At 43.5% G+C, this 25290-nt stretch overlaps 3 protein-coding genes across 3 annotated transcripts; 2 read left to right on the top strand and 1 right to left on the bottom strand.

Annotated features, from left to right (window-relative positions):
• Window positions 1-3844: 3844 nt before the first annotated feature.
• tob2 (transducer of ERBB2, 2) lies at window positions 3845-7970 on the bottom strand. Its single transcript, XM_080510904.1, has 2 exons — window positions 7734-7970; window positions 3845-5482 (listed from the first exon to the last, which is right to left on the bottom strand). The coding sequence occupies exon 2, from the start codon at window positions 5273-5275 to the stop codon at window positions 4040-4042; it is 1236 nt and encodes a 411-aa protein (XP_080367030.1). The 5' UTR covers window positions 5276-5482; window positions 7734-7970; the 3' UTR covers window positions 3845-4039.
• Window positions 7971-9617: 1647 nt separating this feature from the next.
• LOC308141936 (aconitate hydratase, mitochondrial-like) lies at window positions 9618-18829 on the top strand. Its single transcript, XM_080512203.1, has 18 exons — window positions 9618-9662; window positions 10277-10419; window positions 10825-11083; window positions 11172-11264; window positions 11844-12002; window positions 12123-12273; window positions 12430-12534; window positions 12621-12712; window positions 12842-12947; window positions 13258-13415; window positions 13524-13597; window positions 14228-14339; window positions 14466-14648; window positions 14836-14931; window positions 15061-15252; window positions 15881-16013; window positions 16232-16353; window positions 16460-18829. The coding sequence occupies exons 1-18, from the start codon at window positions 9627-9629 to the stop codon at window positions 16589-16591; spliced, it is 2346 nt and encodes a 781-aa protein (XP_080368329.1). The 5' UTR covers window positions 9618-9626; the 3' UTR covers window positions 16592-18829.
• A 1052-nt stretch (window positions 18830-19881) lies between these two features.
• polr3h (polymerase (RNA) III (DNA directed) polypeptide H) lies at window positions 19882-24483 on the top strand. The gene is made up of 6 exons (XM_080512074.1): window positions 19882-20190; window positions 21108-21204; window positions 21794-21880; window positions 22844-22907; window positions 23011-23251; window positions 24063-24483. Exons 1-6 carry the CDS (start codon window positions 20080-20082, stop codon window positions 24111-24113), a joined length of 651 nt encoding a protein of 216 aa, XP_080368200.1. The 5' UTR covers window positions 19882-20079; the 3' UTR covers window positions 24114-24483.
• The last annotated feature ends 807 nt before the right edge of the window (window positions 24484-25290 follow it).

The following is a 25290-nucleotide window of genomic DNA, read 5'->3' as shown; positions in this document are numbered from 1 at the left end:
GAGGAGAGTAGAGGAGAACCAAGGAGGAGCCCAGTCATGCATGTTAATGTCACAGTACACTGTATGCTGCTACATTCAGTACAGCCTCAGTCGGTGTGTGTGTGTGTGTGTGTGTGTGTGTGTGTGTGTGTGTGTGTGTGTGTGTGTGTGATGAGCCATTGGAGAGCAGCAGGACAGACGGACGTCCAGAGGAACGCTGCATGATGAAATGTAAAGCAATATCTGCTGGGATGGGTCCAGCTGAGGTGGGCGGCGAGCAATCTGGCTGTGCTCCATTTGAGAATCCCATCTTTTGCTTTGAATTATTGATCAAACATCACATGAATTTGTTTACTGCAATCAGAGGATGCACTGCTCCACATTTTTTTTTTTACCCCCCCCCCCCCCCCCCCCCAACGGATCATCTTTGATCTGCAATATGTTCAACGTCAAGACCCTCGGATGCTGAGAGGTGATCACGAGTCGCAAGCAACGAGAACGACACAATCATCTTATTTTCCCATGCTCGTTTTCGCCAATCTGTTTTTATTACAAACTTAAAAAAGAATCTGATACAATAAGAAACTGCAAGTAGTAACTCCCCATTCCCGAGGGGCAGCACAGAAAACAGGTCATTGCATTTCAGTAGTGAAAGATTCATTTTACATCTACAGGGTGTACAGATCAGATACAAAGTAGGAAAAATAATAAAATACAGGCAGGAAAGAAAGCACTATATTTATACATCATCTCAACTTTTAATTATATCTATTTTACTCTTAAATGTTAAATCTTACATAGAAAATAAACTTCTTTTTATGACAATGAAATATTCAAAAGTGCAAAATAAAATGCACACGTCGATATAAGCAAAAGGACATCAGGATACAAAATTCTTGTCCCGCACCCCCCCATCCCCACCCCCCCCCCTGTCTTTTTTGATGCATGACCCCGGCCATAGAGAAGCCCGTGTTTATAGCTTAAAGTTTAAATCCGTCCTTAAAACACTGAAGACCCCCAACTTTCCAGAGGAAACATAACGCACCTCTTCTGCAGTAACAGGTCAAATGTGAAATAAAGTCATTTTTGCACATGCGTCATGTTTTGTTTTTTTCCCCCCCACAGGCCAATCTAAACCAGGGTCGACGAACATCACAACATTATCCACAGCACATTCGTTTCCTTCATCCTTTCAGACCTGTCGATAACTTTGTCTTCCTAATGAAGAGATACTGATTTTTTTTTTTTTCCTACGGTGCAGAGAGGTAGAAACCCCTTTAAACCTTCAGGGTAATTTAAACTATGGCATTACATTGCACTGGAGAAGGGTGAGCCTCTGTAAGCAAAGACAGTCTGGGATATGGCTATAGTGTCGGTTTCAAACGGACCAAAGTGAGGATGAAGAATTTTAAAGTTTTTTTTTTGTTTTTGTTTTTTTTTAAATGGTAAATCAACAATCAGGAAATCAATCACGTAAATCTGACTTGAATCTACATCGCGAAGCCAAAACAAAAATAGAGTAAAAGATGAAATGCAATAAATGTATAGGGGGGGAAAAAAAACAAAAAAGAAAAGAGAAAAGTGGGAGCGAGGAGCTGTGAAATAAATCTGAAATGTGGAAATTTTTGGTTTAAATGTACCGCCTATGGGAGTAGTGTGGTCCGACTGCCCCTGGAGCACAGAAAAAGTGATGTCAGCCATCTTTTCCTACACAAACCCACTGTAAACATTCACGCCTTAAACTCAAAACCCCAAAAACTGAAGAATGAATACATTTACCCGTCTTATTAGACAAATGCTGTACAAGGTACAATACACATTCAATACTTTATTCTGTACATCTTTATTTTATCTCGGTTTGCATATATTCACGTTATTTTCTGAAAAAATAACTTCAGCATGTAAGAAACTAAACAAAGAATCTGAACATAAGAACTTTTATATATAGATATATATATATACACACTTATTTCTGGACTTGCCATGTCTTTACTCATACAAATGTTAAGTCATAATTAGCAAAAACAAAACAAAAAAATATAGAAATAAATTACAAAAACACAAATTATAAATCTCTTCCCTCACATTCAGAACATTGTTGAAAAGATGTGAACCTCCCCGCCCACCCGTACCCGTGGAAAACCAAACCTAAAAGAACCGAACCTTGCATGCGTGCAACAACCCCTCACATTGCACAGAAAACCAGCCTTGGAGTCCTTGAACCAAAAAAAATAAAAATAATAATAATTTCTAGCCAACCAGTCTGAAGAACATTCAAATGAACGGCTGAGAATAAAGCGCCGGCTGCTTTGTGATTCAATGGAATGCAAATTCAGCTCCCGTTTTTAATTCTCGAAAGCATTTCTTGACAGCTTGAATGAAATGTGCAATAATCAGTCAGGAGGGCAAATGAAACGGCTTCATGGCCGGAGTCTGCGGCGCCGGGAGCCCGGCCATAAAGTGCCGGACACGCAGAGGTTACTCTTCCCCGGAACGACGGACGGACGGAGCCTGGATCTGGCTCTTAAACGCTGTTACAATCAACATACATCCACCGACGCCCCACACACACACACACACACAACATTCCTCTACGAGATCTTGTCTGCGTCGCCACAACTGGAAAAACAAAGACGAGAACGACCCGAACTGTACGACTGGGGGTATTTTCTTTGCAACAGCTGGAGGAGCAGAGATCAGAGAAGAATTTCAAGAGGGAGAGAGAGAGAGAGAGAGGAGAGAAAATGGTGTGAGCCTTTGGCTTCAATACCATTTAAGCTCAACAGAAACGTGCTCTGGGTTTTAAAAGTGTCGCTTTCTGAGCCATTACACCCCTGGAACGGCACACGGGCAACACCACCCGCTCGCCACCGCCGCCTCCTCCCCTCCCTCTCTCGCCTAGCCCCCTCGCTCGCCCCTCCATGCAGAGGAAAACCTCTCCTTCATAGTCAAAGTCATGCTAAGCCATTTATCACAATCCCTACTGCTTAGCTGCTGCATCCCCTCCCCCTCACCTCCTCCTCTGCCTGTTCACCTTCACACACTGCTGACTGGAATGCATGTACACGTTGGCGCGTGCGGCGCGAACGCCCCGCGTCCATTTGCATGAAGACATCACTTTTCACCCAAAGAGGAATCCGTGTGTGATTGTCTTAAAAATGCAAAGATACTACGTTTTTTTTTTTTTTGCCCCATATTCATCCAGGCTTCTCCTCATCCTGCTCTTCCTCACTGACCTTCATAGCTGCAATTTCCCTTGACAGGGGCAATACATTCTACGACATCACTCCCTTCAACACCCCAATGCCTCCTCATCTGCTCACGTCGTTGAAACCCGGCACGCATTTCAGCCAATGACGGCCGGCTTTCAGCATGCATCCATAACAACAGAGTCAAAGAGGTGACGGGCGCTCGGAGCAAACAAATCCTTCGATCACGTCGAGTCACAACAAAAACAGAAGAGGCGTGCGCTCACACACATACAAAGGTACACACCAGAGCACCCCCCCCCCCTCTCTGTATTTGTGGCAAGTAGGGCAGAGCAGATTGCAGAGCAAAGTGCTGAGTTTCCCCACAGCCGTCGTTCCCTGCAGGACTTGGCAAAGTCCTTTTTCACAGCATGACAGTGCAGTGCAAAATGGAGCTATACGCAAACAAGAGTCCATCAGACTACAAATTGAGGGAAGAAAAAAAAAAAAAAAAAAAGTTTCTCACATCAACATTCACTGCAAAATAAACGGACGAGATTGGCAATGACAAGGTAGTAAGAAAGACCACCCCTCCCCCCCTCCTCCCCCCCCCCCCCCACCCACTTCTGTCAGAACCAGCACACGAAAACGTGACGAGAAACAGCTATGGACACGGGCAGGACGGGGGTCGGGATTTATCGACATACCAAACAAGTCACACGTAATACTCGGTGGCTGTGGGGGTTTCAAATGTTTGTAGTAAAACTAACTCTTAAACACGTATTAGTACTGGAACAGTTTGTTAGAAAAACTGAAAATATCTGGAGCCGTGGGCTCCTCCTACAACCATTCGTTAATCGCAAGTGAAGGCGTTAGTTTGCCAGCACGACGGGCTGGAAGGACTGACTCGGGTATTGCAAATTGTAGCTTCCTAAACCTTCGACGAACGGCGGCTTCTCCATGTAGGAGATCCCCCCGTTGCCGCCGATGATGCCCACGCTCTGAGCGGGGGGACTGGAGAACGGGTCGAAGGACGGGTGGGCGTTGACGGCGTGCGGCGGCTGGAAGGGGCTGGCGTGAGGCTGCATGGGCGGGGCGTCGGCGTCGAAGTAAAGGGGGCCCGGGGACCCTGGGTACACGAACTCTTTGGCATTGGGGGAGAGCTGGCTGGGGATGGGACCCCCGAGGGAGTGCAAGGAGAGGGACAGGGGCTTGTGCTTGAGCAGCTCCGGCGCGGAGATGGCGGTGGGGGAGCGGGTGAGCATCCTCTGCGAGGGCGGCACGATGACGCCGGAGGCGGCCGCCGACCCGGCCCCGCTGCACTTCTTCATTTTGGTGGAGCCAAATTTTGTGGCGGCGAAGCTGGCGGTGGTGAAGGTGATGGGCTGAGGACGGGCGGCGGGCAGGGCGGCCGGCGGCGCCGGCGGCTGCTGCTGCTGCTGCTGCTGCTGAGCGGCGAGGTAGGGCAGCCCGCTGCCAGGCGGGGACGGGGTGGAGGTGTTGGAGGAGTGGACGCCGGGGTCGGTGGGCGTGCTGGAGCTGGGGTAGCTGAAGAGCCCGGGGCAGGACGGCGCCGACATCGGCGTCGGGGAGCTGGAGAGCGACGGCATGAGGGCGGGAGACGCCTGGCTTCCGATGGGCACGAACACCTGGGCGTCCGGGTTGAAGCCCAGGTTCTTGGTCTCCTCGGCCTCCGCCTCCGCCTTCCCGTCTGCGACCGGCCCCTCCGCCCTCTCGCCGTCGCAGCCGAGGCCCGGCGGGTCCTCCAGGTAGAGCACCTTCACCGCCCCCTTCTCCCCGATCTGGTAGGACACCTCATAGGGGTCGATCCACACGCTCAGCTCCGCGGGGACGTTGGCGCGCACCTCCTCCGTGTCCAAACCGCTCCTCTTGGCGGCCAGCTCCACCACCGGGTCCCTCGGCGCCCCCAGGTGGATGCAGCGGAAGGCGGAGCCTCGGAGGGGAGCCTCGGGGTACCAGTGGCCCTCAAAGCGCGACATCAGTATCCTCTCCAGCTCCTCGCCGAAGAGGTCGGCCCGGCGCCGAGGCAGCTTGTTGTACAGGTAGGACACGATGAAATTCAGGGCCACCTTCACTTCCAGATGCATGGCTGCACCGGGCGGAGCGCCGTCGTGGGGAGGCAAAGCGTTCAGAGACGATGGTGCAGAAAGTCCGGCAACGCAGCTGTCGTCAGTTTTCCTCCCCCAGCTTAGTGTAAAACGTGCGATTCTCTCAGCACCGCCATGATAAAGGCACCTTGAAGGCAGAGGAGGCGGATCGCAGGCCGTTTTCAAATCCCGTTTTCTGGTCCCCAACTGTGAAGGAAGAGGGAAACAGCAATTTTAGCAATGCTAAAACTGATTCAAATAGATCTCAAACCAATCAATGGGCAGTCCGCAAATAAAACAAAGACAATTCCGACTGCACCACAATGAAAAAGCGTTTCAAATTAGCTTTGCGTCAACAGTCTGAATAAATACAGAGTCCTGGTCCAGGTTTGTACTGATTAAATAAACTTTCAATCCATACAAACCCAAGCCTCAATACAATCGTGAAGAGGACAGCCTGTTCATGACTGCAGACTTTGTTCAAACAAGGAAGCTGCAGGAAATCAATGGAGAAGAATCAAAACAATCCCAGCTTTTGAAACAAAGCGACCAAACTGCCTCCTGAACGGCAGCGACAAATGTAGTGCTTTGCATCTCAGCTTCTTAAAAATAAATACATAAATAAATAAATAAATAAAAATCAGCTGCAGGATGCACTGATGGATGGAACAGATGCCGCGTGGCGAGCTTCATCAATCCGGCATAATCTCAATCTGACCCCCACGAAACGCATCTCGCCTGTAGTGCTTCGGCCATTCGTCAATCTGTGAGACATTCAAACTACAGGGAGGCTCACAAACCACAACACTTACTGGGGGGGGGGGTGTGTAAAATGGCAGGACAGTTAAGACTGCATAAAACACAGTTTCCCAGTGTGCAGTGGGAGCGATCGCCTCCCCTCTTCATCTCCTCCCTCCCTCCCTCCGTCCCTCGTTCGTTCGCCCTCCCTCCCTCCCTCCCACACCCACGCATACACAAACAATCCCCTTCACATTCACGTCCCTGCCAGATGGGGATTCGGCGGCTAAGATTAGAAAGACGCCTCAGATTAAAGACAATTCTAATGTTATTACAAATAAAGCTGCACAGCCCGGGACGCATGAGGGACAACCCAAGACGACGTTTACATGGAAAAGGGTGACATTGGAGGGATGGGATAGGAGGAGGCTATAAATAGGGCCCCCATTTCTGGGGTTTTTTTTTTGCATCATCCATGGTGCAAATGCCCACCCCCACCACAATCCACCACTTTAATTAAAAATGAGCTCCGGTGGCTGTGGACAAAGATACACCTGCAACGGCCATCAGCACAGGGGGAAAAAAGCCGGAGTGCAGAAATGGCTCGGGCTCGGGCTCCGACTGCATCCACTGCATTTTGTATCTCTCATTATAACAAGAAAACAGCAAGATGCACAAGAGCCAATGTCATCCAATGACAGAGGGAGAGCATAGGTCGTGTTGCTTAAGGAGAGCTTGGAAAGGAATAATCTGCATTTTCAATATTGGGGGGGCAAAAAATAAAAAATAAAAATCAACCTATAGCTCTCCACCACAACAGCCTCAGTTGTATAGTTGACATGTCGATTGGAGAGAGCAGGGTTGGTGTCAGTGGGCCTCAGAGCATCAGCACAATCTGGGCTGTTATTTTTGTTTACATTGACTCATTATGAAAGCAGTGTGTGCTGCTCTCCTCCACCCACCACCACCACCCCCCCCCCCCCCCCCCAACTATGAAGCAGCACAACCACGGCTCGTGTCATTAAAAAAAGATTACCTGCAGTATATTTATGAGAAGAAAGCATCATTTAAGAACCAAATATAGAGGCCTTAATGTTATGATTTGTGTACACCCATGTTTAGATTGGTTTGACACTTAAACCCTGTTTGCATTTTTTAATTTTTAATTTTGTTTTTTGCACTGCTGTAAAAATGAAGACGAATGCGCATGAAAACAGTGGGAAAGGAGAAACATTCTCCCTGTTTTTGCATTAGTGATGACAAGCTGGGAGGCACCATCAGGAGCTACCTGGGCTATTAGTGCCATATGCCAGTCAAAAGGCAGGTGGAGCAGGTGGAGAACCCCCCCCCCCCCGTCCACCAAACAGTCGGTGTGAATTGAATTATAAAGCTAATTAAGTGGTGAGCAGCCTATTGACTCAAGTGACGGAGCAATCAAGAAGGCAGTCGTTTCCCAGCACATACGGCAAATATAAATAAACATTTTGGACTCTCTGTCGCTCTCAGTTGATCCATTAAGAGAAAAACAATAAGCTTTTTGGCTTCATTCAATGTCTGAACCAGCACAGCTATTCATTATAGTCAGCGCATTAAAGGTGGAAAAAAACACACACACACACACACCAGCAGCAGCAGCAGCATTGCAGTTGCCAATCACCTCATGATAACGCACAATTAAAACAGAATCATCCGATTTCATGCCATGCCATTAATTACTCACCTATCTAGAGAAATGCACCGCCTTGTACTCCTGCGTTTTATTCTCCTTCTTCTTCTTCCTTTTTTTTTTTTTAATTCCCGTGAGGCGTCTCTGTTTTTCAAGGCGGATGTGTCGAATCACCGGTTGAGACGTGTCACCCCCTCCAGGTGTGCGCGTTTCGTCCCGCACACCTCGGTGCTGCTCGCGGCCCCGCTCGCTGCTGCCCGGGGTGTCGGATGCTCCGAGTCTTCAGGTGGCACTTTGCACGGAGGGTCCAGCGAAAGTTTACAGTTTGACAACCCGGCGTATTTATACAGCGTGACTCGCCCACACCCCCGCGTGACGGCGGGGACTACTTTCTCTATACGATAACAGCCGCTGCTTTATTATTATTATTATTATTATTACTGCTGCTGTTTTCTACCGCACATTAACGCTATTTGGTCACATCCTCCTGTAATCCTCACGGTATAATTTAATTTTGCATGATTATTTATTTATTTTTGTTTGTATTTTATTCAATTTAAGCGTCAAACCATCAATTTATTACATTAAGAAAAATCTAAACGTAAAATTACATCCGAGTCCAAATTCTAGATTCCGTTTCTATTGGCGTATTTTCTCGATTGCAAATGACAAAAAAAAAAAGTGATATAGAGTCTGAAATTGATGAGCGGGCTCTATTTTACACGGCGGAGAGATATTTGTAGTTTTCTCCAGCGCTGGACAATTTACTAAAAATATAAGCGGTGATGGCAACAGAGACTCTATTGGTTGAGATGGGGGCGGGTCCGCAGATTATTGGGCCGCAACGACTAAAACAAGCTGACTTCCAGCGGGGGCTTGTGGGAAACGATGTCCCTGGAATGAAAACGACGAGAGGCGAGAGAGGCTCGGTTATAAAATATGGTTGAATAACTTTTAAGCTTTATATTTTTCCCATGTCATGCAGTTTGGGGCTTGTGATGGTTTCCTGGCCATCTCGGGGATTCGGGATTGATCACTATCGTAAAACATTTATTATTCAATCTAAATCCCTCAAACCCCCCCATGTACTGCAGAATAATTATGTAAATTAGACATGGAAACAAAAAAACGACTTGTGTTTTTTTATTTTTTTATTTTCATTATAATTTATTCTAGTTTATGTGTTTGTCTCACAGAAAAGAGAATTGATTTTAGTAAAGACAAATAAGGGACAAAGATAAGAAGTGGAATCCAATCAAGAATACACATAATATACAACTGGACTTGATGCATACAGGTTTAAACAAACAAAAAAACAAAAACAAAACAACCCCAAATAAAACAAAAAGAGTATCAATTTTACCGACAATAATACTAAAGCAACCTATTTAGAACAGTAGCCTATGAATTATGTTGCTTTTGGTAATGTGTTCTATATATATATAGTAACCTTTTTTCAAAATATCATAGAATTAAGTATTTTAGTTCTGATGTAATATATAAAACACGACAAAATATGCTAAAATCAAAAATTTAAACTGTGTATGTCATTGATTAATTGATTGATTGATTGATTGATTGATTTATTGAAATGTATTTCAAATGTATAAAAAATAACCAAACAGACAGAAAGCAGAACACATACAAATATAAAAAAAACATTTCAATAAATAAGACAAGTGTAGAGAAACAACATAATCTGTCTTTCATATGTACTAGTTTATAAGATAATTCTAATAAATGTACATCATTTAATAAACATTTTTTTCCTAATTTAACGCTACGATTTTGAAACAAAATATCACAGCGTTGATTTCTCATAACATGTCATTAGCTTATAAAAAATTAAATGCAATCTCAAAACAAAACAAAACAAAACAAAACACCCTCCGGGTGAAGCGGATGACGTCACATTAAGGCGACAAATATTGTTAAATAACACCCAAAATGGCGTCTTATTGCCTGACTGTCAGCAGAGTGCGGGTAAGAAAACCTTTTTTTACGTATAAAGACCGGTTTGAATCGTCACCGACGAAGACGACATGTTAGATTACAGACATGTCAGTCGTGTGGTGCAGCGGTCGTGGCTCTTTATTGAACCAGAGCGGATAAACGAGGAGCGAAGTGCGCACTGCGTTCTGCTGGCAGGTCACTGTGTCCCCGCGTGACTCCTGACAGCTCCGCTCTGTCTCTAATCCTCCTCCAGTCGAACGAAAACACAGAACTAAAACGTTACATACACCAGTTTCAAGCACAGGTGACATTCGTTGAGCCAAGCGGGTTTAGATGTCGTGACGTTTGCAAGGTGAATGCAAGGTTAAGGAGTTTGTTTATGATTTTTGTACTTGTGGTCAAGACCGTTACACAGGAGCGTCTGTATTTCTTCAATATTTGATTATATACTTTATTTTCATCTTAAATAAGTAAGGATCTACAATTATTTCCCGATTCTTTTGTATTATATAATATACTTTGTATTCATTTTAATTATGTCAGGGTCTACAATTAGTACAGTTTCCATCATGCAAGCAACAGACCCTTTATCATTTATTTGCTTTCTTGTATCTTGAATTTACCTCCCGTATCCTTTCCTCCAGCTGGCTCTTGGAACCGGGGCGAGAAGGTTCCATGTCTCCAGCGTCTTCGGCGCCAAGGCCAAGGTGGCCATGAGCCGCTTTGAGCCCGATTCCAGCGTCGATTACAAGACGATGCACGAGAACATCAGCGTCGTACGCAAGAGGTCAGCGGTCACACTTCTGTAAACACACGTGCACCGAGGGCTCACAGATTCTAGTTTGGCTCTCGTGGAATGCTTGGTGTGTAAACAGCCACAACTCATGTGACATTTATAGTTTTGAGTCGACATAGCTGATGGAGTCCAGGAGCTAATTTTAGATGTCCTGGCGTGTCACCCCCCCTCCTCCAAACTGAGATGACCTGATGGTCTGGCTCTCAAATGTCAAGTGTTAACTCTGGTGATTATATATATATATATATATATATATATATATATATGGTTGCTCTTCATGTTGTTTGCCTGGTCTGAAGTGTTTGTAACGTGTAAAATGTGCACTTTTAAAAAATAACTGACACAAAGAAATACAACTGAGAACTGTGGATATTAAGTGTTCTGTCATGTCTGCAGGCTCAACAGGCCTCTCACTCTGTCTGAGAAAATCGTGTACGGCCACCTGGACGATCCGGCGGGACAGGAGATCGACCGCGGCCGCACGTACCTGCGTCTGCGTCCCGACCGCGTGGCCATGCAGGACGCGACGGCCCAGATGGCCATGCTTCAGTTCATCAGCAGCGGTCTGCCCAGGGTGGCCGTTCCCTCCACCATCCACTGCGACCACCTGATCGAGGCTCAGATCGGAGGAGCCCAGGACCTGCAAAGGGCCAAGGTGAGGATGGACAGGTGGAAGAATATGAGTTTATCTATGATTCCAAAGCCGACGTCTTACCCTCGCCTCTAATTCGCCCCTAACGCAGGACATAAACCAAGAGGTGTACAACTTTCTTGCGACTGCTGGGGCAAAATATGGAGTCGGCTTCTGGAAACCCGGATCAGGAATCATCCATCAGGTCCGGTACATTGATTTGTGTTGATGGCACAGATGTGTTAAGCTTCAAGTCCTTAGAAGAAGTATTAGGAACAGCACAGTTTGAAAGAATGTTTTCACTGATTTTTATTTATTTTTTTTCCAATTGGATTAAGGTGTTAGTTTTCTTTTTGCACAGCTTAAGGTTCAGGCATAGTAAGAAAAAGGAAAAGCACAGGGTCATGGAGCAGCTAATAGGTTGACACAGGAAGGTACAAAGAAATAGAGAGATAAATAATAGATTAGGAATAGATTTCTTTCGGTTTATGATCGGGTTTTGTTGTTAAATCGTATGAAGTTAAGTGTTGTAATGTGATTAAATTAGAAGGCACTCATTCCATTTGGAGTGGAACCTCTTCCTTAAAACCAGCATTTTAACAGTTTCCTTTCACTTTAGAAAGAGAATTTCACTCTATTGATTGTCAATGTGATGAAAGTCTTCATGCATTTAAAATGTTCCCCATTGAACTTGCAAATAGTGAAATCATTCACATGAAAGGGACATAATGACACCCCCAGCATGTGACCGTCGGTGTGTGTGTGTGTGTGTGTTCCTGAACAGATCATCCTTGAGAATTATGCATATCCTGGTGTGATGCTGATCGGAACGGACTCCCACACGCCCAATGGCGGCGGACTGGGCGCAATATGCATCGGAGTGGGCGGGGCTGATGCAGTAGACGTCATGGCTGGAATCCCCTGGGAGCTCAAGTGCCCGAATGTGAGTTTTTAAACATCATCATCCCCATTTAAAGTGCACCATTTAATATTTTTTTTTTTAGCATGTATAACTTGTCCAGATCAATGCCTCCGTTTTATTTTTTCCATTATTTACCTTCAGGTTATTGGAGTGAGGTTGACAGGGACTCTGTCTGGCTGGACGTCCCCGAAAGATGTCATCCTGAAGGTGGCCGGCATCCTCACTGTAAAAGGCGGCACTGGGGCCATCGTGGAGTATCACGGACCTGGAGTTGATTCAATATCCTGCACTGGTGAGAATAAACTGCAACAGGATTTATAAAGCTGCTCAGAGACGTTCTTTGTCGACGTGCGGCAAGCAAAAGACTTTGACGCTCCCAAATATTATATTTTGCATGATTCTATAATGAACTTTCAACCCGCTCTTCTATTATAATGACACGTTTCAGGAATGGCTACTATTTGTAACATGGGTGCTGAGATTGGAGCCACCACCTCTGTTTTCCCCTACAACCACCGCATGAGGACGTACATGCATAAAACCGGTCGTGGAGGTCAGTTACTTTTCTCTAGTCGGTGTGTTTGTTCTTTCTTTACCATGTCGAGCCTCTATAATATCACTTGTTGACTCCCTCCGCAGAGATTGCTTCTTTGGCCGATCAATTCCAAGGCGATTTGGTCCCAGATGAAGGCTGCGAATACGATCAAGTCATTGAGATCAACCTGAGCGAGGTGAGTTTTGTAGGTTTTGTGGGATTTTTCAGGCACCAGTGGAGCATTAAAAACACAGTTTTTGAAGGTTTTTTTTTACAATCACCTCACTGCCCTTCATTGTGTCCTTTCACCCTCTCTGTCTCACAGCTGAAGCCTCACATTAACGGACCCTTCACCCCGGACCTGGCCCACCCTGTGGCTGACATCGGGGCCGTAGCGAAGAAGAGCGGCTGGCCCCTGGAGGTTAAAGTCGGTTGGTATTTGTGACGCGTCTGTGTTCGCATTGCAACCGTCAAAACATTTAGTTACAGCTCCGTCATGCCCCTGGTATTGTAACGTGACCTCCAGTGATGGATCCAAAGAGAAATTGGGGCCTCTGACGGAGTGAGAAGGATCACGATTGTAGGAATACAGACCAACCTGGATCTTGTATCTTCTCTTCTTCGGCATCACTGCTTCCGCTTCATATGCAAGACGTGTCCTTAAAGACACACGAGTCGTTCCACTGTAACGGTAAACTAACCGTCGTTTCCGCTTGCTTCCCCCAACCAACATGCAAACAGGTCTGATCGGCAGCTGCACCAACTCCAGCTACGAGGACATGGGCAGAGCGGCTTCTCTGGCCAAACAGGCTCTGGATAAGGGTCTGAAGTGCAAAGCCCAGTTCACGGTCACCCCTGGTTCTGAACAGATCCGTGCCACCATTGAGAGGGACGGCTACGTGAGTGCACCCTCAACATTCACCAGTTTTCTTGTTGTTTTTCTCCATGTGAAGTTTTTTTTGTTTGTTTGTTTATGGCATGAATACGTCTATATTTTCATCTTGCAGGCGAAGATCCTGAGTGATGTGGGAGGAATTGTTCTTGCCAATGCTTGTGGACCTTGCATTGGACAGTGGGACAGGTGGGCACCTTTCCCCTGTGACATAATCCATCATTAAATGCCCCAAGAGGAGGACATTAACGATCGGTGATGAGTGTGATGTACGATCTGTCTGACCCAGTGCCGTAAAATGTTTTCAGGTTCATGCCAACTTCCTATATGAGTTTCATATCCATTTCACTCCCCCCCCCCCCCCTCCCCCACCCCCCCCCCCCTCTTTTCAAATTTGTGTGCTACTTATCATCCAGATGACTGGATCCTGTTAGAAAGTTATACCAAGGAAGAAAACGGCACTCCTGATTTTGATAGTGTTTGTTTTGTCTAAAAACATTAGTTGAAAGTTACAAAGGAAGTGGTGTTTTCACCTGAATTGTTCCCGTCTCAGCTCTTTGAAAAGCTTTATTCTTGCCCCTTAAAGCGTGCAATGACCGATTTACATAGAAAACACCAAATTAATATTATAAATATCGTCGCTTCTCAGCGTAGAGAGCTTTTTAATTTTAGTGTCACAGTTTGCAGTTAAATGAAGAACTGGGAGATGTTCGATTTCCGTCTTTTTAAAGTGCTCTTGAGCATTTCTTCAAGCAGCACTGTTGTGTAAATACACATTCGCCTGATGCCCTCTTTTTTTTTTTTTTTTTATCTTTTTAGGAAGGATGTGAAAAAAGGAGAGAAGAATACAATCGTGACGTCTTTCAACAGAAACTTCACGGCGAGGAATGACGCTAACCCAGCGACTCACGCTTTCGTCACCTCTCCCGAGGTAAGACGTAGCGAGAAGCGACGTGCAACCCGACATTTGCAATTCCTAATTCAGTGGACTCCGCGAGTTCTCGGCGGCGCGGCGCGGCGCGGCGCGCTACAATGAATTTTGCATCCGTGGCTGCAGATCGTCACGGCGCTGGCCCTCGCCGGGACCCTCGACTTCAACCCCGAGACCGACTACTTGACGGCTCCCAGCGGAGAGAAGTTCAAGCTGGAGCCTCCCAGCGGAGACGAGCTCCCCGCCAGAGACTTTGACCCCGGGCAGGACACCTACCAGCACCCCCCCGCCGAGAGCGGCTCCGTCCAGGTGAGTTCCCTTTTCAGACGCGGCGTAACACGTAACGAAACACTCTTGTCGGTTGAGGTGAGAATCTGGCTTTTCCTTTTTTCCTTTTTGTTGTGGAAACTATAAAGTGGCGCCTTTTTTTTTTTTTTTTTTTTTTTGGAGCCTGTGGAATCTTTATGTTGACGCCCTGCTGTGGGTCCGGTTGCAGGTGGATGTAAGCCCGTCTAGTAACCGTCTGCAGCTGCTGGAGCCGTTTGACAAGTGGCACGGAGGAGACCTGGAGGACATGAAGATCCTCATCAAGGTGAGCAGGAACTCAAGCAGCAATGATGTGCTTTATTTATTTATTTATTTATAAATCGGTGGCAAAAATGTTAAAATCATGTTTTGCACAATTGTAAAATGTATTCGTGTGCCCCCCCCATGGCTGCAGGTGAAGGGGAAGTGCACCACTGACCACATCAGCGCTGCCGGACCCTGGCTGAAGTTCCGCGGCCACCTGGACAACATCTCCAACAACCTGCTGATCGGCGCCGTCAACTGCGAGAACGACGCCGTCAATAAGATCAGGAACCAGCTGACCGGAGAGTTCGGCGGCGTGCCGGACGTGGCCCGACATTACAAGGTCAGTCTGAGAGGAGACGCTCCACTCTTTAAAAAAAATTTTTTGAAAGTGAATGTACTTTCGTTGGAAACATGTGCGATTCTTTCAGAAACAAGCTTTTGAATCTCAAAGGTTAAAGTAGATTCTAAGATCTGGGATAGACTCAATATTTACACACAATCTGTAACTCACTGCAGTAACTACAAATGTTTACTCAATTTAGCCACGTGGTTGCTGGTTTCAATTTCAAAAACCTTAGAAATTTATTATAAAATGTCATTTCTATGTGTCCTTTTCTATTATTATATTACTAATTTGAATATGTTGACACAAACATGCGCATTTTATTGCCGTGTGAACATTTTGGGCTGCTGTTCATGCTATTCAGGAAGAGTTGATCATCTTTATTGATGTTTTATATTTTTCAAACCATTTTGGACATTAGAATCCAGAGCAATCTAAATTTGAATTCAAAATCTCAGTAAAACTGCTATAAATAAGTTTTTTTTCAAATTTGTGGTGATTTTGATTTGACATCACTGTGTCTTTTCTCCCTATTTTCAAAAAAAAAGCTATCGTTTATTTGAAAACGGATGTTTGTAATGGCTTTATCCAGACTTTAATTGTTTTCTTTTGTCGTGGACTTTAGGCCCACGGAATAAACTGGGTGGTGGTTGGAGATGAGAACTACGGCGAGGGATCCAGCCGAGAGCACGCCGCCCTGGAGCCGCGACACCTGGGAGGACGCGCCATCATCGTCAAGAGCTTCGCCAGAATCCACGGTCAGTTTGAGAAGAAGAAACGGACCCAAACACCTTCTGCTCTTACTTGAGTCACACGTTATGAATTATTTTACATTCCTTTAAAGGCAGCGCAAGGAAGGAAATCCGACCGCGCGTGTCTGGTTTCCTCCTGTAACCAGACGACGGGAGAGCAGGTATCTGGTCACGTGGTTGAAATCTGAGATTCTGAGACGTCTCTGTGCGTTCTCCTCACACAGAGACCAACCTGAAGAAACAGGGCCTGCTGCCGCTGACCTTTGCCGAGCCCAGCGACTACGACAAAATCCGTCCCGACGACCAAATCTCCATCGTGGGCCTGAAATCCTTCGCCCCCGGCAAGGTGCGCCGAGTTCTGCTTTAATGAAATGTTGATCCGGCCCAGCTTCTTTCTTCACGCTGCACACACTTCACCGACACCCCCGTTTGCCTCCCGCGTCTTCCTGCAGCCTCTGGCGGCGGTGGTCGCGCACGCCGACGGCAGCGAGGAGACCGTCTCTCTGAACCACACCTTCAACGAGACGCAGATCGAGTGGTTCCGGGCCGGCTCCGCCCTCAACAGGATGAAGGCGCTGCAGTGAACGGTGGGAGAGGAGGGCAGCGGGGGGGGGCGGCGGCCATGTTGAGGGCTTGGTGTGGTTTCTGAAGGGTCGACCAGGAGGGACGCCAACTGAGTGAAGAATAAACCCACAAACACCCTCTCTCTCTCTCACACACACACACACACAAACACAATGCCGCTGTACTGATGAAAAGCGCACACACACACACATACACACCAACATGAGCACTTGCACGCGGAGACAGGATTACTGTAGAAGCACTCCCACATCCACAGGTAGAATCACAGAAGAGCACGACACTGACGACTGGTAGTTTGTCTCTCTGCTCCTGGCAGGAAATCTGTTACAGTATGGAAAAAAAAAAATCTAAATTTAGACATCGCGTGGTTGGACTATCAGTACGTTCATTGTTGAATAATTCATGTTCCAGTGGCATCCTGTATGTTTTAAGGTGCGTCCCTGTTCGAGCGCTTGAATATAACGTGTGGCGAGCGGCTCCACACAGCCTGGAGTGTCGGAAGGGGACGTCTAAAACGTGCAAGGACCTGCCGTTTGATTACCCACAATGCAATTCTATACGAATCCGTCCATGAGTCGACTCGATGAAAACATTTCTATTAATTTTTAACCAGTTTCCTCTGTGTTGCGAGGCGACTTCTGTGTTGCAGCCTTCTTACCAGCTGCTAAAAATATATGGCACACATTTCTTTTGCACTAATGCCACCATCCATGTTATTCCCAACACAAATGGCGGAGATAGTGTGTTGTTTGTGTTAAACAGGGAGGTATTTATTGTTTTTTTGTTTTTTTTTGTGACACATTGTACATCAACAGTTTGTGTTTTAATGTTTCCGTCAAAAAGGCGAGACATTAACCTCTGAATCTTCTCCACTCCGAGTTCATGTTCACTATAAAATCGCCACCATTCACAGGAACAATTCAGAAATCCGTTCTGAGCACAAACTTCATCTTGTTTGTTATTATTTGTTTAAACCTCAGTCGCGCACTAACGCACAATCCAGTGTCCAGATGCCTGTATGCTCGCACTTTGTAGAGTTAGAGATGTAGTTTTAGATGCACTTGTCTCTTTTTCCTTTTCCACATTTAACCTTCAGCGTCCACGTGACCGACACGTGACCTATTTAAAGTATAACGACCGTTTGTGCCCAAATATAGAAAATGTGTATTTAATTTAATAATGTCACGATTTTCTGAGATATTCCCCCAAAGTTCCAAACTGTAAACCCACGTGTAAATGATGTGATATAAAGGTAAAGTCTTTATAGGGGTGTGTACATAAGTAAAGAATGATCTTATATACATAGAAGCATATATATGTATAAATAGTGTTATAATAATATTAAAAAAAACATACAAAAAGAGCGAAACCCTGCCTGTCGAGGAGAGCTATGAACTTTAGAATGGCCTCTGTGGTGTTTGTGTGACACATCTGGAACCTTTGTTAGGATAAAGAAAAGTCGTGTCGGAGTGTGGCTGACGGTTAAAACTGGTTTTGAGAAAGGAAAGTGGATTTTTGATACAAGAAAAGTGTCTTTGAATGGTTTTGTATTCCTCTTCTTCATAGCGTTGAACAGCTCAAGGAAACGAGTGACTCTTTAAAAGCTTAAATGTTTATATAATCCACTGATTAATGGGGGGAAAAAAAACAACCTGTTGTGTCCCGGTTTTGTTCCTCACTTTGATCATTCAAATCTCATTTCCAGCTGAAGAAAATTAGAAGATATTGAGACGTCATGACTTATTTTGTATACAAAAAATATGATTTTTTTCCCTCATTTTTGCATCAAACTCTCCAAATATTCTGCTTTTCCGATGGCGTACAGCGTTTAAGATTGTACAGGACTGGTCTTGTCTGAGTGTTTGATTGCTGAAACTGTGATGTAAGATGGCGGTTTGTTTCCTTTGAGTTTTAAAGTGCTACTATAATGAATCAAACAGCGTAGATGAATGACAGCATTGTTCCGGTTTGCATGGCCGCTCTGTGATTTCTGTACTCGGGTTTGCTTCAGTCACTGTCCTGCTGATTTATGTGAAATTCATCCTTCATTTGTTCAAATGCAGTAAATAAGAAATTGACTATTAACAGAGGGTGTCGTGTTATAGTGATGATTATCCTCACACTCCTGTTTTAGCGTGAAACTGTGATTTTGTAAAAGTAGACCTGTCAGAATGCCTGCGGTTTTATAGCTTATATCTTGATGATTATAATGTGAATAGTAAATTAATAAAGATTCCACTCTAAAGTGAATAGTTCTGCATTTCTTCTGTCAATTTTCACTCAGGTCTGTTTCTAATATATGTTGATGTATTTTACACAGCCTATTTATTCTCAATGAACCAATGTTATCCACCATTCTCTTCAAACAATTTAGAATTGTGGAATATTAACATTGTTTAATCTTTTTTACCCCTTCCCCATAAAGAACTTTGAGAAACAAGTAGATTACCATGTATGAAGCATATAATCGAAACTTGCATTTAAAAGCGTGCATCAACCTAATAATATACATATAATAATACTGATCATGTGAATTGAGAGACACAATTATTAAAATCCTTTACAAAAGCTAAAAAGTATGAAGTCTTTATTTGCAATTGCTTTATATACATCTCCCAGTAGTTCTTGTGTCAGAATTGAGTATATATTTCTTAAAATCGTAATATTTGGGGTTTGTTTGGTTGCAGAACATTAAGTTTGAGAGACTGAAACAATCAAGCATAAGAATGAATAAATCTCAGTTTATCTTAATATTATTCAGACGAATTTAAATAGAATTATAAAAAAAAACCAAAACAGGTAGTTTTATGTATTTTAAAAGATTACAAGGCAAATGAAGGAATGAACTGTTGCTCCTTGGGCAGACGATGAATAGTGTTTGCTGTGATTTCTTTCAATTCCATTCTTTCCATGCTTATATTAGTCACCATTGAGCCTTGTACAGACTAATATTTAATATTTTACTTATGTTTATTGTCTTTTAAAAAACAAAACAAATTCCCATACTATTTATTATATTGTGTGTGGAGAAACGCTAAAAGAATTTCCCACTGGAATTAATAAAGTTATTCTATTCTATTAAAACTATAGTTTAAATAATACACAATACATCATGAAATGTACAGCTGTTAATATTCGGTATTTTAATATTCATTTGTTTAAAGTTTGTACGTTTCAGACGGGTGTTTCAAAATATTGGAGGATTTAAAAAAGGTGTACTGTACCGTTAAGGTTTGCGACAGGCCGTAAAGCGGGTACGTGTCGAACCACGTGGTTCCGTCATGGCGCCTCCCGGAGTGTCGTGAATGTTTTGAACTGAGCGTCGAGACTCGGATCACTTTTAAAAACGTAAAAAGTAGAAAAGAAATCTGAATGATAAGAATAAATGATTTGGAGTTAATCTTCCGCCTGTTGTCTCGCTGACAGCAGGAGCGCGGTGTGTTTCAGTGTGTGTGTTTCGGAGTGTGTGTGTGTGATCGGGAGCGTGATGTTCGTGCTGGTGGAGATGGTGGACACCGTCCGGATCTCTCCCTGGGACTTCCACCGCCAGCTGAACGAGGCCATAGCCGAGGAGCTCAACAAGAAGCTGGCCAACAAGGTCAGTTCTCCCCCCCGGAGCGCAACATCTGGAGCCGCTGGATCATCCGGATTATTGTTATTATAATCCGGTGTCACTTCGCCACCAAGGCTGGAAAGATGATCTGCAGGACGTCCCTCATTCTCACACATCTGTAACTGCAAAAATAATTAATGTGATAAACAAATTCCAATCTACACATGTGTGTCAAGTTAAATGTATTTATAGGATTAAGTAATCATTTTAATTATCAATATGTACAGGCTTTACTGTGACAGGTAAGTTATAGTCTTATTTGCCACAGGAAGAAACAATCGTAATAAAACAAGTAATTTCTATTGTTTTTTTGAGAAAGTCTGAGTAAATAATAGTATTTTAATCCCTTATTTAAAAGAAGCAGTATAGTTGCATGTGAATATTGCCTTTCTCCTTTACTGGTGCACCAAAGAAATAGGTAAAAGTATTCAAAAGTTGGTTGTTTATCATCTTCTGGTTAAAAACAGACACACATCCTGTCACGTGTTATACTATTTTAAAATACTTGCATTCATATTTTCACTTTCGTGACTTATTTATTGTATTTAACATATTTGTTATATGGCTTTTAGGCCTTTATGGTTGTTTCTAGATGAACTACTTGGTGTGTGCTGGTTTAAATTGCCCCTCTGGGGTAAATAAAGTCCCTTGAATCTTATAAGTAGAAATTTTGAAAAGTGAAACAAAGGCATGCAATAATAAAGAGAAATAAACGGATGCAGGGACAATCTTTTGCTATACAATGACATAACTTGTGATCTTCTCCATTGCAGAATGAATAAAGTGCATCTTTTCACCTTCTTAAGTAGTTTTATCTAATCCTTTCTTGTGACCTGCCACAGTAAAATCCTGTCTTCACAATAAAACGATCACTTCATCCGGTGTTTCTCCTGGTTCCTCAGGTGGTTTACAACGTGGGTCTCTGCATCTGCCTGTACGACGTCACCAAACTGGAGGACTCCTACATCTTCCCGGGGGACGGCGCCTCGCACACCAAAGGTTCGACGATGAAAAGACACTGAAATGAGAAGCCGCGTTTTCAACTCATGAAGATATTTGATTATGTTTCGGTGCATTTTTAATTCCTGTGAATTCAAAAGGAAAGAGGGAAAAGTGTGATTCATTGTGATCAACATGTTTCCTTTCGACTTGCTGAATGAAGTATTTTCACATTTCCATGACATCTCTAATTATCATGTAATTTTAAGGAACAGGATTGTTATTTTAAAAAGAAAAGACTTTAAGGTTTCAACGCTTAAACAACCTCCATTCAGAGTTAAAATTCTAAATTGGGAATATTGTGAGAACACTTAATATATAAGTACGTTGATTGATTGATATGTAAGATTTCAAAGTGCGCCTGAATCTTCTTGTACTCCAAAGGAGAATTTCACAACGTGTGTATTGACGGGTTGTTTTGTTGAGTTTGACTCCTCCAATCTGGATCCCGAGTCTCTGTGGGATTCAGGTTTCTTCTGCGTTAATTGAAACACGGCGTGGTTGAGTAGATCTCTTCTGTGTTCACACTTTTAAAAGTGATATTTTTGTGTTCCAGTTGCCCTGATTCTCTCTCTCGCTCTGCTTTCAGTTCATTTCAGGTACGTGGTTTTCCACCCGTTCCTCGACGAGATCCTCGTCGGCAAGATCAAGTACTGCAGTCAGGAGGGAGTCCACGGTAACTCGCCCCACATTTATCATCACTCTTGTTCTAGGTATTTTAAAATCACAGAACCAAAGATCCATTATGATCAATCCTGGTGTAATTCTCAGTTTGAACAGTAGGTGGCGACCGAGAGCAGAAGCTCATGAGAGCAAAGCTGTGAATGAATAAAAAATAATAATAAATAACTGATGATGATCACGGTTTTGCTTGTTGTTGTTGTTGTTTCATCTCTGTGAGGAACCAGTCATGTAGATGTGAGTCGTGCAACCTGAAGGGAAGAAAAGAGAAAATATAGTGACAAACGAACAAAAGGGTTCGTGAATTTTATTGAACTAAAGCCGATTCCTGTTCATCTCGGTTTGTTTTAACATTTTAAGGTCAATTCTTATTATGTCGGATTATTTATTAATATTTTTGAATGAATTGGAGCTTTTTTGGTTTTTAAGATCACACCTGTTTGAATTTTGTATAAATTCTCGGTTGGCCAACATTACCAATGATATTGACTCTCATCTTGTAATGAGGTCGATTGTCGATTGGCTTTTTTTTTTCTAGCCATCTTCCCGGTCCAGCGTCTTCCTTGAGGACACGCTGAGGCATCACATTTGAATATTTGAATGAATGAATGAAATGTATTTTTTGAACATGATTATTAGTAACAAAACACATTTTAGCAGAAAATAAGAAAATTCAAAGTCCCAGCATGTTCAAAAAAAAGGAGAAGGAAGAAGCTAACTTATGTTTGCCTTCCCCTTTTACACATCTAACTTTGAAACGGCGACTGTTTACTGTCAAGATGTCATAATTTCTCCTTATTGAGAAAAACTTAATAATTTGAGGTACATTAGTCTGAAAATAATAGAAAAAACATATGTAAATAAAAGAATTAATTCTTTTTAAATATTTGCAAAATGGCAAAAATCAGACTATTTCTCCCCGAGCCGCACGCAAACTTGTACATTTTCTTCTTCACAGTGACGATGGGCTTCTTCGACGACATCCTAATACCTCCGGAGTCTCTTCAGCAGCCGGCGAAGTTGTATCCTGCCCTAAAATATTCCCCAAAATGAAAAAACAACAACAACAACAACAACAACAACAACAACAACGTGTGGCGTTCCCTTCCTGAGCCCCTCCCTCAGCGACGAGGCGGAGCAGGTTTGGCTCTGGGAGTACGAGACTGACGAGGGCGCCCACGACCTCTACATGGACCAGGGCGAGGAGATCCGCTTCCGCGTGGCGGACGAAGTCTTCGTGGACACGTCCCCGACGGGCCCCGCCACGCCTGCGGCCGACGCGGCGGCGGCGTCTGCTCCGGGCCAGTCGACGGCGCCGCCAGCAGAGGACGCCGCTGAGAAGAAGGAAGCGCCGTACACTCTGATCGTAAGGAAACACGTCCTGCTTACTGGAACGTCGGGGGGGGGGGGGGGGAAAGCAGAATTTAAATCACTTTGAATTCAGACAACAAAAAACTTTCCAGCCTCTTTGTGATCATGGAGAAGAAATTCAACTTTTTTTTATTTATTTATTTTGTTTTTAAAGGAACATTCGGAGGTTAAAACTTACTTTAACAGACATTTTCAGAAGTGAGTCTAAAATAAATGTGAAGACAAATGAAACAATATAGTGTAAAACCATAACGGCCATGAGGAGACTGATCAATCCTTCAAAATAAAATCCAATAACATTGATATCAGTTTTAATTCATGGTGTTATTTATCAAATTGCTGAATTTTAAAGCTTTGTAAGAAGTGTTTAAACAGATTAGAAGTTAGATTTTATTCACGCAAAAATCCTGTTGAATTTTTTTTAGTCTTTATGTTTGTATGTCTGAATTTTTTTTTTTTTTAACAAAAAAAACCTACAAATTATAGGATTTTTCCTTGAAAATGGTGAAACTTCCAGGCTTAGATTATTTAAATACAATGTTTAAAAAAAAGATTTATGCAATCATGGAGTAGAAATGACAGTTTTCAGTGTAACAATTCTGATGATAATTCAAATATTTAAATTTAGAGAGAACTTTCCAGAGCCACAGTTACATCCTTGCTTCAAAGTAAAGAAGAACAACAAAGAAATATTGCTGAGCTGTTTTATTTCTCTCAAGTTCCACTTCCATACACGTTGTTGAAGTATTTAAATCAGCCTGCCGATAATCTGGAGTCGCGGTTCGGCTCGGTGTGTTTTGTTCCAGGGGACCATCTGCGACCCGGGGCTGGGGCTGCTGTCGTGGTGGAACAGCTAGCGTATGGAAGAAGAGAAGAAAAGACGTTATTTGTAGGAGATGGAGAGAGAGAGAGAGAGAGGATGGACCAGAGCCGAGCAGGAGGCTTCAGTCTGGGACTCGTTTATCGAAAAAAACAGTGACTGAAAGCACATCGGCCTGTTGTTTCTCTTCTCGTGTACAGTTTCTTATGTTGTTATTAAACGTGTGTGGATGAAAGAATAATTAACATTCCAAATGTTTGGAAAGATGTTTTCTCCCTCAGTTCAAAGCAAAAAAACACTGAATCCTCTCTAATTCAGTGGAGGATTAATCTAATATAGGTTTATTCCTCCTGTCCTCGTTTTGTCTCTTTTTTTTAATTTGAGTTTGTGCTGCTGTTGGTTATTATTTTGCTCCCGATGTCAAAACAAGGCAATTTTGTCCTGTTGGGGAATTAAAAACTTTGAATTTGAGCAAATATTTTGGGTAAGATGTTGTTGCCACAGTTCAACAGACTAATAGTGACGTCAATATTAAATGATGGTCATTGAGTGTTTCCTTCATGAAAGCAATGAACCTAACAAAACATAGAAATACAAACGAGATAATGTACAGATGGCTATATAATCAATGTATTTCTTTAGATGATTTAATTACATTGAGTCATTTAGATCTATTGAGAGATCATAATGAAGTATTTTCAGTTTGTTCGTCAGGATATTCTACATTATTTTTACTTTGTCAGTCAACATTTAAGAAATACATATGATCAATATTCCTCTTTAGTTGTATCAAAGCAAGTTAGTACAATTAAATTATATAAATACATTCATTTGGGGAGGGAAAAAAGCTTTTATTTTGTTAGCTATATTGTCTTTAGATCCTTATTTCACTTTTCTGCCTGTTAGTTTTTCCCACATCATCCGACAGGATTTAAAAAAAAAAAAAAAGTCCTTTTCCCCAGAGGCCCAGCGGTTTGGGATGAATTTTGTGTGCTTATAAAATGCGAGAGGATTAATGCTGCAGCCTTTTAACGTCCCAGAGTTCTGAGGGTCACATCTGCCCTCTGCGTCCTTCTTCTTCTTTGTCGTGCAGCAAAGACGAGCTGCGATTCGTGCGTCGGTTTGTCGTGAAAACTGGGACAGACTGCGGAGTTTGTCGAGCAGTAAAAATAGACTCGTTTTCATGTGACGTGCACCGAAAGTCGACAAAAAGA

The sequence above is a fragment of the Blennius ocellaris genome (assembly GCF_963422515.1).
Source record: "Blennius ocellaris genome assembly, chromosome: 16".
NCBI lineage: Eukaryota > Metazoa > Chordata > Actinopteri > Blenniiformes > Blenniidae > Blennius > Blennius ocellaris.
This window is presented reverse-complemented; position numbering and strand designations above follow the sequence as displayed.

Excerpts from the sequence above, each read along its gene's own strand:
- tob2 (XM_080510904.1), bottom strand. The coding sequence starts at position 5,275 with ATGCATCTGGAAGTGAAGGTGGCCCTGAATTTCATCGTGTCCTACCTG.
- LOC308141936 (XM_080512203.1), top strand. The coding sequence starts at position 9,627 with ATGGCGTCTTATTGCCTGACTGTCAGCAGAGTGCGG. Across the intron at positions 11,084-11,171 it reads AGGACCTGCAAAGGGCCAAG|GACATAAACCAAGAGGTGTA; the intron begins GTGAGGATGGAC and ends CCCCTAACGCAG. Across the intron at positions 12,713-12,841 it reads TTGAGATCAACCTGAGCGAG|CTGAAGCCTCACATTAACGG; the intron begins GTGAGTTTTGTA and ends TCTGTCTCACAG.
- polr3h (XM_080512074.1), top strand. The coding sequence starts at position 20,080 with ATGTTCGTGCTGGTGGAGATGGTGGACACCGTCCGGATCTCTCCCTGG. Across the intron at positions 20,191-21,107 it reads ACAAGAAGCTGGCCAACAAG|GTGGTTTACAACGTGGGTCT; the intron begins GTCAGTTCTCCC and ends CTGGTTCCTCAG. Across the intron at positions 21,205-21,793 it reads CGGCGCCTCGCACACCAAAG|TTCATTTCAGGTACGTGGTT; the intron begins GTTCGACGATGA and ends CTCTGCTTTCAG.